The sequence below is a fragment of the Haliotis asinina genome, chromosome 15 (assembly GCF_037392515.1).
Source record: "Haliotis asinina isolate JCU_RB_2024 chromosome 15, JCU_Hal_asi_v2, whole genome shotgun sequence".
In the NCBI taxonomy this organism is placed as follows: domain Eukaryota; kingdom Metazoa; phylum Mollusca; class Gastropoda; order Lepetellida; family Haliotidae; genus Haliotis; species Haliotis asinina.
Genome location: NC_090294.1, coordinates 14,449,406 through 14,461,442, shown reverse-complemented (window position 1 = coordinate 14,461,442; position 12,037 = coordinate 14,449,406). Strand labels below are relative to the sequence as shown.

Here is a 12,037-nt window from a genome sequence, read left to right as displayed (position 1 = left end):
GACATTACCTACATCCCGCCTATATAGCATGTAGACATGCCATATGTACTAGCATGGCTTCCCTTTGGCCATACATCATAATAAAGAAAGCCAAGCCATATTGAGAGGTTTGACACACTATACCTTAATAGCATCAGCTTTGAAATAAGATCCTTTCCACGACCAACTCTCATTGCAAATCCTTGTAACATTTAAAAAACCTTTCAGTGTGGATGGGCGGATTTATATCAAGCGGTATTGGTAGTTGAATTTGATGGCAATCACTAGCGGTAGGCCTGTGTTGATGGTCCCCGTAATGCGCAGATCAAAGCCGATTCGCTTCTTCATTAAATATTTACGATGATTTTTCATCAATTAATCATATCTCATCAAAATTGCGAACCCTTTGGCGCGTACCGGCAAACACTGGACTACAATCGCTGCTCTAATGACAGAGTGGCTACACGGATACATTATCCATCAATCCAATCCGAGACGCATGGCTACTCTCTTGTCGGTGGCCTATGAAAATTTATCTTGAAAAAACCCTCCGCCACGAGTTGATGTGTTTACGCTATGGGAGATAGTTACTTCGTTGATTACACGTTAACCCATATGATGGTTTCAACGTGGTTTCATCACCGTACCTCACGCAGTGCAATACGAGCCTTTATTAATCCTTCGTTAAGCCCCCATAAACCAAGACCAGCTTATGTCAGATAGCATTTAAAATTGGATCACCTTTCAAATATGCAAAATTGCCACTTTTATTCCAGGGTGAATTTAATCCAAGTAAACATTTGCACAATGTAAATCTCAAGTTGGGGGAGCAAAACCCCCTCATTTCCCATCCCCCTGACACCGTTGCTGTGACGGCACGGCGTTGTCTGTCCGTATAATAGAACAGTGATCAATTTGCTTGTGTAGCTCTCAAGAGACAAGTTAGAATATTTTCCCAAACAAAACCATCCCCGGCAGTATGTAGCTTCAGTCGCATCGTATCTCCTGCCACGAGGTGAATAGAGAAGGCTCTCATCTATCTGTTAGAAAATTTGACTTTTTGAGCCTTTTCTTGTTAATACTGGCATATTGGAGACTTACATTTCTAGATAAAGGATATATGTTTCTTCGCGGAATGGTGTTCCTGTTTGGGGTAGGTTATTACATAGATGCAGGCATTGTTTCGTTAATTTGATATACATACTGTCTACGATCGAATGATTTGAAATTTTATTTAATTTCAGATTTTTCTTGAAGTTTTTCATGAAATGCAACCAGAACTGCTTAAAGAACGCTGGAAACCCACGCGACATGAGACGATTCCAGGTAGGTCCAAAGACCGCATTGCAAATGATAATTATATATTTATTAATAAATGCATTTTAAAATTTGTGTTAGTTTATGATGCCTATATCATTCCACTGCCATAGTTACCGCCTTTCACTCAGTGACAGCAAGTGTGACTCTTTAGTGAAGTAGTCATGGTAACGATTCTTAAAATGACATGAAATGACGTCAATATATCTTTGTTAGGAAACAAAAAATGACATGCCAACCATGACGTATAGATTTTTTAGTTTTGCCTGACAGACTTAACAGTGACTAGTATACGCGATACGCTATTCACATCTACTCTCTGCAAGACTGTCTGTTGTCTACTTCAACAAGGACTGGTAGACCAAATCAATATTTCAGTCACAATCCACGAATGAAATTTACATTCTATTCCACAGATCTCAAGTTTGTTCGCGAGAGCATTAGTTGATGTTTGTATTTATGCAGGGAACATTTGAGTGACGTCAGCAGTGAATAAACCATTAAGTGATTGCTCTCTAAAACACGTAGATCCCAATGAAATCCGGGAAATACATTTGACAGTTTGATGAAATCAGAACCTTTCGTTTACACAATCCACATTGTTTGCAAGCATTAAGTAGAGGCGTACGTAGCTGTAACATGGCCAGCTCAAAAAAGGAAACTTGGTTGTTGGATGGACGTATAAAATATTCATTGTCTAGCGAATACGCGATAGTTTATAACTGTCAAACAAGGCATTGAGGGGCAATAGCTTCATTATAGCGCTTCGTGATTAACTCCCTTTATTGCTGAAGGAAGGAAATGGCGCTTGGGAGGGTTATAGCCTTGTAATTTATATTTGTGCAACTTGTGTTGGGGACACGCTCGTAATTTTCCGATCATTGACAACACACAATAGTCGAGCGGGTTTGTTTGGCCGTGGTAACTGTTAGCATCCCGATTCTAATGTAGCACCGGAGAAAAAGGAATTGGCTGAAACCAATTGGTTCGTGAGTCAAGGCGTCCATTTTTGTAAAGTTTATAAAGCTAGGCGTAATGTGCGAGGATCGATTATCTGAGGGAATCTGCTTTGCGATGATCACCCTTTCATTGTCAATTGAGTTCAGTCGATCTACAGCATGGAACAAATCCACAGTGTTTTAGATCTAGTCCCGTTTTAACAAACACTATCATCTTGTCAATCACTTGATGTTTACGGGGTTGCAGTAGAAATTAAAGTGCGGGGACCTAGGAGAGAGGTATTAAATGGGGGACTTGGACTACCGTAAAAAACTTCATTAACTAAAACACTTCGAAAATGAGGACGAGCCCAACTAGGCGAAGCTTGACTGAGCAGACTGAATCGGGATTTAAACATCTCGACGCGGCTTAAAACAACGCGTCGGATATTTAGGTCCGGGTCGATAGATTTGAACTCCCTCGACATGAAACAGCGCAAAACTCTAAAAAAGTATTCTGCTTTTATTCACAGGAATATGATTTGCTTCAACACGCCTTTATGCGGAAATTTTGTAAACATTGTTTGAAAACCATTACAGGAATTAGTTTAATTTTGGTATGGTGAGCACTGCGCAGTGAGCATTGAGCATTTTGAAGATAATCCGTTGTTTGTTCATGCTGATATAATTTCACCTTAAAACAGTGAAAACGTTTTGATGACATCACTGCAACACCGTATCTTTGACTTTTTCGTGATTAGTTTTGTTATGAGTGCACCTAGTACTATTAGAGGTAGCGGTTGTTGCCGTATATATTTAGATTTGTAACCTAACATACAAAACATTCGCCAATACCTGACAGCTGCATCTGAAATCTTAGATGGTATAAACTACGTAGTTTCGTAAAATTTATAATTAGTTGCATCATTACTGGTAGCAATGTTACTCTTAACAACTGTTGAGATGCTACTGCCACCAAAACTACTGTTACTTATATAAACGTATATTGTCACCACGTGTCTCTACATGTAATTATATTCATGTACTTCGTTTGCAGGTGTCTGTTTGTACAAATGTTGCGATAGATGGCCCTTTGTTAGCTGTGTCTGATAACATGTTCGTACACAATAACTCCAAACATGGACGGCGGGCTCGGCGCTTGGACCCAACTGAAGGGGGTAAGACGATAATATGTATACATAATTTCATTAACTGAATTGCAGCATTATTCAATTCTAAAATAAAAAAACCTTACATATCAATCTAAAAAGTATTATTTATTTATTAACTTGTGTGTTTATTTATTAACGTGTATGTAATAAATGTGTTAAGAATTCTGACCTCTTACGAGATCAAGTACTTAAAATATACATACAGAATATTTAAAGTATACATAACCGTGTTAATCTGTGGATTAGTATTGAAAAGATTAACGATGGAGAACAGCTGACGTTATTAACCCGATATAATACCTTCAAAAATGAACATTTTCATTTACATCGTCAAACATCAATTTATAGCTATAAATAAAACATAATTCTTTACGATAAAAATATAACCATGCTTTTTAATTCTTAAACAAGTTCAAAAACTCAGATTTATCGATGGAAAACCAATTAACATTGAACACTCTGTTCATGCTCAATTACTATGCATTTAACGGGCATTATGATACAAAAACTCCCGATAGATGTCATTCAAATTCCTATTAAGAAATCAAAATATAGTTCCGCAGCATAGGCTTACAAGCCTGGCGGAAGAGGTGTTGACTAAAGGCTGATTGCTACTCCCACCTGACCAATTACAACCCCGGAAATCAATACGCCGCAACAAAGTAGTCCGGCACCTTGCACGGCTAATTTCCTTGGTATGGGGTATTACAGCAGGGAATCTAGATCCAATAAGCTAATGAGGTATTCGTAATCAGTCACCTGTTAGGGCTTGTTCTTCTGTCTACAAGTAGTCATACATATATTTAAATGGCGGCCAGTCAGACGAATCCATAACCACCTCACCTATCCCACTGTTTCGTACAAAATATAGGAGTAGACTCTTCACCTCGTTTGAAAAGGAATCGTTTGTGAGGAATATATCTGGATTATTTGACACGACGCTGGTTTATAATTGATTTAGATTGATATTGGCAAGGCTCACCTTGCATACTAAGTATTTTATTATTCAACACGATATTGCCCATACTAATGATAATGGATTTATTTCATGTCTGAAAATACCGTTATTTCCACTTCAAGGCAAGAGAGTACAAAGAAGAGGTTTTCCCTGTTGAAATTTGTTAACAATGCAACACAAAATAGAAATAAAGCTGATGGTAATCTTACTTTTCCATCTAAGAATATCGAACCGTGAAATCAGTTGCTTTGCATTTTGTCCCTCGATTTGAAATTAAAATCATTATTAGGAACTTAAAGCACTGATTATGGAAACTTAATTTATTCTTACGTCATTTTAAATAACATCTCCAGCGCTTGCGATGCATAAAGGGGCATTAATATCACTAAAACTTTAATTTATCATTATACCGTTGGGTGAGCAAAATGGGGTGAAAAATAATATTAAGAACTGCCAAGAAGCCGGGTCATCGCTCCATGGGCCTTTTCCAATCGTTTGAGGAACATTAAGGGATTTTATCTAACGTGCTACTATATCGGAGGGAGTTAAAGGACTTAACGCCGAACGTGCACATGATGTAACGGCGATGTGTAGTAGAATTTAAAGGGAATAATTTCATTTCGTCAGCAATTATTGCTGCCCCGGAGATTCTTCTAGACGCGCTCATATTACAGTTTACAATTACAAGCGTATCGAAGATTACAGCTTTAATTAGAATGACAATAACACGTGATTCAGCATTGGCTGGGCTCCAGCTGTCCAAAATCAGATTCTAGCGTCCCATCTGCTTCTGGTTTCTCGAAGCATCTGGGGTCTGGGACGATGACTACGCGGCGCTGACGCACACGACATCAGACAAGGACCTTGGCACGGGGACTACGTTATTTAAGTGAAAGGGAAAACCAGGTAGCATGGACGGGAATTCATCTGATTGCATCCACACGCTTGAAAATCGAATTGACAAAAGCGAGGCTAGTGGGGCTAACCTTTTTGGAATGGCGCAATCGATTATAATTGAATCGAGGGTTTTGACACAAAAATAATGCTTGACACTTATTGTTTAAAGAGCTTAGGGACTCTTTACCTTCTGTTCCTCCATATTTGAAAGCTTTGTGGGGTATACTTACAAAAGGTCAAGGTCACTGCTCAGACGAGATTGACAGCAAACGACAAATCTCATGGCCGGGGGATTGCCGGGAAATGTCGCATGCCCGACTCAGACCCTGCTTCAGTCTCCCCTGTTCCACTGTGAAGAGCGGGGCTAAGTTTTCATTAAATTTGCAACTATCTAATTAGCCAGTCCGAGTTGGCCATCTGGCTGAGTATTTTCACCTTGTCCTTTACTTCCGACATTTTTTCTGGTAGTTCCTGTTATTTCAAATGTGCCTTGTTGTAGGGGAAAAAACACAGTCTCTAAATGAATACCGTTTGTTAAGTTTCCAACTGACGCCTGGAAATTGGCGCAAATGAAAGTAAGATCAGAAGAAGTGCTTCGGTCGTGAGAGGAAACAGGTTACAACTGCCATGACGTCATTTGATTAACAAATTTTGTTAACAGTCGCCGACAACCATGTTTTTAAAATATCTTATCGCGGTTGTATTTTTTCAAACACAATTAAAGTTCACTTATCACGAGCTGATTGATCTTGAGGTTCAGAAAACAATTTCTGTTGCCTTTGGAAGGAAGACCCCCCTGCATGAAGAATATTTGCACTTATACGATTTTCAGCAAAACTGCTTTTGATTTCGAACCAAAGTCCCCGGAGATGTGCAGGTCTTTGTATTCTATTGTGGCCACACTGCCACATTCCACTCGAATATAAACCGCGCTAACAACCAAATACCCCGGCAAAGTGTCTTATAACAGTCTCGCACGGAATGTGAATCCCTTATTCACCAATAGAGATACTTCCCGTGTATTCTCTGCGGGCCCACTGTCGGTTTCTCCAGCGTGTGTGTACAAACAACCAATAGAATAACTCGAGGACCAAAAACATAAGCGTGCTTGTCTTCTCCCACGTCCGCGCGCTGAATCTACTTTGGTGTGATGAATGTTCGCGACATATTGAATTACAATTACATTTTCTGACTTATGTTCGGATTCATTCGCATGAAATTAATATGTCAGTATGAGCAAAATTGACAAAAGATTAGTAATTTGTCGCACGTGCACTTTACCCCCATCGGCGTTGCCTGCCTCTCTGCGTGGGGTCCGGAGGGACACAAAGTGGTGTTCGTTCTTTGATGGTTCATCCCAAAAGTCATTGCTGGAATTATTTCATACAGAGCCGCGTAGTCTCTCAGTTATCAAAAGCTGTTTCATAATTGTTAGAGCTCGTTTGTCGCGTCAGTGTTTAAACCGATTCACACCATCTCCCTAAGTTGCTGGGTCACTCGAGTGCGTAGGAATCCACGCGGATAAGTACACAATAAACGAATGAGTGTAAGAGTCAGGCAGTCGACAACAATATTAATTACTCATAGCAACCGAAACATAACTACAACACGATAATTGCAAATAGCAAATAAGTCCGATTACTGTTTCTTAAACAAAGGAAAAAATAACAACACAAATGAGATAGTTTATTAAACAAATAACCTCATTATTCCTAATGATAAAAGGGTATTTCTAATTAACCTGAAAATACTGAATGGTTCGAACAAATAGTGTTACGATATGATACCATGTTTGATTGGTGTATTGACTTGTCTACTAGTTTAAGTAAATACCAAATTATAAATAACATATGAAGTAAATGTTTTGAATGCTTTATGTACGGCATGCTATCTTATGTTCGAATTGCGATAGATGTTTATTATTTAAGCACCGTGAAATTATTTAACCATGTTGTATATTATGCACGAGTTATCTATATTTTTACATTTTTGCGGTTAAAAGCATTTTTAGTTTTGCAGTTGTAACGACACGTTTCTTTTGTTTTGCATATAGCATTGTTTGCCTTTAAATCATGTTAAATACAGAAGTTTCAAATGATATCAAATTCTCTCAAACTAAAATTGAATTTGGTAATAATCGCAATATGTTGATCGAAATTTGGTAATGCTAATTTCCATCTTTGAAACTTCTACAAAAACCAAAATGGTTCAAGGAAGGATTAAAGCATTCAAAGTGAAGGTGTTGTCGGAGTGCAAAACCGTTTCTTTTCTTTCCTAACATGGATTTTCCTTGAGCCATTAAAACACTTTTGCACATGATTAAAAGACAGTAACAGTAAATGGTCAAATACTGACCTGACCCATTTCTGTGCATTGACAGACATGTCCAGTGGCTATGGTCAAATTCCTCATGTATTTTGGGGCAAAGTGGAAGTTTCCTCCAGAAATGAACTTGGGCGTAAGTGAATTTAAATACTTAGAAATACTCTTACATCTTAAAGTAACAGTTATTAAGTCTAAACAACCCTCAAGCATGCCAGTAATTATGTGCAATAAGCTATTATTTTGTTCATTCACCTTTATCAACTTTCTGTATCTCAGCTTTATGTCTTTCTTCAAAATGTCTTGTCATGCATGTCTTAAAGTGATATATTTCATCCTGCTCTGTTGTATATACTGTCCTTTCAAATGGGATTTTGTTGTGAGAGAGTCCACACTGTGTATCCCTCTACCAGATTGCATTGTGTGCATGCAGATGTTTTAGAAAAATAATACCAAATAAACAATAAAATCTAAAAAGTTAACAAATATGAATATGTTTTTTATATACTTTGGAAATTAGGAGTTCAACAATTTCGTCTTTCTTTAAGATCATTCAATGTGATCTGAAAATCCCTGAGTGGATTGGTAGTAGTATTTATCTATAGGTTTCCTTTTTCCAGCCACGCCGTGTATCAAGGCTATATGTCCGAGTGAGGGGTGGACAACAGGAGGGACGACGGTCATCATCATCGGTGACAACTTCTTCGACGGATTACAAGTCGTGTTTGGAACTATGCTTGTTTGGAGCGAGGTGATTACTTTTAATTCTACGGTACTACATTATTCAGAGTCTGTTATGAAACATGTGACCGTCTCTGCGGTCTTGTGGATAGAGCGGCTGCACGGAGAACGGTAGGTCAGTGGTTCGATACCAAAGCATGTCATACCAAAACAACGTTAAACTATGGTAATTGTTGTTACCGTGCCTTGTGTTCGTCATGAGAGAGAGAGAGAGAGAGAGAGAGAGAGAGAGAGAGAGAGAGAGAGAGAGAGAGAGAGAGAGAGAGTTGACGTGGTTTCTTTGCTGTGGTTGTGTCCAATCACTGACGGATTAGAGCCGTTGTAGGCCAGGAAAACTGCACTCACATGCAATGGACTGATGCAATGTTTACATAATTAGGATACAGGGATGTAAGTGTCTTTTAAACACCAAAGTTATCTTGCTTTATATGCGCGTGTTATATATGGGATAGCGGTGGCGTAGCCTAGTGGTTAAAGTGTTCGCTCGTAAGGCAGAAGGCGCAATGTGTAATGTCCATTTCTGATGTTCCCTGTCATGATATTGGAGGACTATTCCGAAAGGCGGAGTAAAGCTATACTCAGTCATTCCACTGACGCGTATTCATCTGACACTAAATACATGCATCTGTTGTTGGTAACCTCTATTTACACAGTGGAAATACCACTTTACAGTTAGTTTAATGACACATAACATTATTGATCTACATTGTTGTTCTGTTGTCTCTGTACCACACCCTAGGAACGTTGTCGCCGACGAGGACGTTTTCAGTTTTCCAACCATCTTCTGCAGAGTGCTTGCTTTTGCTTGACAAATCACTAACAATTTTTCGACCGCAGGATATTTTTCAATGGCACTTGTCAAATTCGAATCATTATACCACGGCAATTCATAAGGACAAAATGCCAGACAGAGCCAAATCAAAGAGTCCTAAAGAGATTAGAATTGTAGACTTCAGTGTGGCTTACGTCATTCATTCCACACTAATTAATCCCTGGAGTGGGCTCTCCAGGAACACCACCTTTCAGACGGGACATTTATATTCCAACAAAACCCGCTTTGAATTTAATTTGTGTGTGTAATTCCACAGTAAAGAAATAGAAAGGCATATCTGTTCTCTACAAATGGTCTGTACCTTAAATGTGTATTGTATTGAGTCCAAGAATCTATTACAGAGCTCCCATAGGGCTCCATGTCTGGTTTCTATGCTAATTTAACTGGACCGTGGCCAGAACAACTACTACTTTCCTTACGACTGGTTTTAACCGGATTAAAGCAAGTAGGAAAAATATTGAGTTCTACAAAACTGAAGGATTTTGAAAATATATTTCCCGGAGAGAGATATTTTGTCGAAGACAGGTGCCATGAAATGTAATTGTTAAAATATTCAGAGGTATGACATAATTACCCAGGCATCGTTTTCTTATTATATCTAAGGATTTTGTAGAGTATAAGCTCACTGCGTTATGGAAACTGTCCTCTCTACAAGTGTTGTACTCTTTTATGAAGCCGGACGGGGCTGAATAAAACCACTATCTTCAATATAACATCCCGTGAGATAAATTTGAGTTATGTGTTCGTAGTATCGAATTTCGCTGGATTTTGATATGGCCATATTTTCCAATTTTCTTGGATGAGAAGACAGGGGAATGATATTAGGGTAGCACCGTGGACAACCCCGACACCTCGTCACTGCCTGGCTGCGAGGTACCGTCAGAACGAGCGTCTCGCCTGACCCCTGAGCTCGGCTTCCGACATAATAGACAGCCGCCATTTATTCCCAAATCCCTCGAGACGCATACCCCATGTGTGAAAGCTCGATAATAATGATACAACTCCCCAATCAGTCGGTATAACGTCATATCTATTTCTGATAGATGGCAAGCGTTACTGTTAGATCCGCAGGTTTTGGGATTTTATTATGTGCGACGTTGACTGTGCCCAGGGACGTGCTGGCAGTCGGTGTTTACGAGGGGATGTGTATACGGCGTAGAACTTCAGCATCGTTGTCATTATTATTCAATACGACGATGTATGAGGACATGAAGTCTCACATGGGATGTGTCGATTGAATCATCTTGACATGCGTGTGTGATTGACATCACAGGTTGTCTTGATTCCTGATGTGTTATACAACCTCGTTTACCCAGACTGGTCTGTCTTGGTTAACCAAATTGTTGCCAAGAACCCGGATGATTTAGCCCCGCGCTGATGTTCTCCCGGATTTGAGACCGAGGTGAAAGGAGAGCTCTGATTAACACTTTTCTGGTTAATATTTCAAAATGAGGGTAACATTTTACAAAATGTCCAAAAACATTGGATGCCGTTATTTCTTTAAGGTACATCAACGTCACGCTGGGACGTTTTACAACGTCAACGCGTTTGATACTTTGCATGAAATATCGACATTCCAATTATAGTGTTCATTCTCAAACGGTTTAATTGTAAAGTCGTAAAGATCATATTTGGTCTTGTAATAAGAAGAGGATTTAGCAGAAAGTTAAAGCCAAGGTATCGCTGTCATAAATTTTCGTCCCAAATTACAAAAGTATTTAATGTTAAAGGATCATTACTCGTTTGCTTCATTTCGCCATCAAACCTTAAGGTATCACCAGCTCAAAGAACTCCTTGAATGAATCAGATTCTCCATAGTCGTTTATTTTGCCCATGTCGTATTTTATATCTTCTTTATCCCAGCGAATTCGGGCCTTTGGCCTATGAAGGTATTCACGACGTGAAGTTAACCCAACGAAATACTCCACGTGCAGTCACAGGGATCCTTTGTTTGAGATTGTCCGTTATTCATTGACCCAGGGTCTGTGAAGTTGAAACAAAATAGCTCATCCTAATGTCCACGACTTTACTGTTACGAGCACGGGACTCTGATTTGTCGAATTTACGACTATTTGATGATGAAATTTCTCGCCTGTGATTCTTATCCGACTCAAAAGCATTGGCACTTAAACCGTTCTCTTTGAGCTCGGGTGAAACCAGGAAGTAGCTTCAATGAGCTGTGTTTGCAACAATATGGAAAGCCCACTTACCGCACCACAATATAACGCTATCTGTTTGTCAAGGAATCGTTTTGACTCGCAGTCTGTTTGTATAAGGGGGTTATTGCTCTATTCTACATTGTTCCTGAAATGGATTGTCAACGTTTCGGTGCCTTAAATACCGCCAAGTTTACATCCTTTCCAACATGAATCATTAATACCGTATTGTGAGAGCCAGATCTCATTTGAATACCAGAAATAATAAATTTGCCGGCAATGGCGACCAACTGTCAGGGCCGATCTCGCCGTAATTGCTCTTCATTTTTGGAAAGAGGAGCTCGCACCTGATACCGAAATGATTTTTGTTGATTAAAATGAAAATCTCGCCGGTAGTAATGGGACAGTTAATTCTCACTTCATCAGCGGGGCAACACATTAGCCGGACGACTTGGTCGTACAGTTTCTCATCATGTCGTCGACGAAGAGAGAAGACTGGGCTAGCTATTGCCAACAAACTCATCACTCCTGAAATCATCAAAGCTGTCACAACGCCTAGATTCATTTTGGTCCGGGCCAGTATGGCAGCTTTTTAGCTTCGTGATAAAAGACTCCCTTCAAATCTGTCTGATTATGCTATCCATTCACGGCCTGGGTGATGGGAGCGCTGGGCGAGATAGGCCGCCACTAGGGCTCTGTTGGGTGACACTTGTAAATAACATGCT

At 39.5% G+C, this 12,037-nt stretch overlaps 1 protein-coding gene across 5 annotated transcripts in view; it reads left to right on the top strand.

Moving 5' to 3' along the window:
• LOC137265916 (transcription factor COE3-like) overlaps positions 1–12,037 on the top strand; it is a 49,216-nt gene that overhangs the window by 23,809 nt on the left and 13,370 nt on the right. For 3 of the 5 annotated variants that reach the window (XM_067801391.1, XM_067801392.1, XM_067801393.1), the window contains exons 7-10: positions 1,224–1,305; positions 3,292–3,412; positions 7,642–7,719; positions 8,204–8,334. In XM_067801391.1, coding sequence (XP_067657492.1) covers positions 1,224–1,305; positions 3,292–3,412; positions 7,642–7,719; positions 8,204–8,334 — 412 coding nt within the window. Of the gene's footprint in view, positions 1–1,223; positions 1,306–3,291; positions 3,413–7,641; positions 7,720–8,188; positions 8,335–12,037 lie in introns of all 5 variants that reach the window. The other 2 variants (XM_067801395.1, XM_067801394.1) reach the window with 2 other exon arrangements.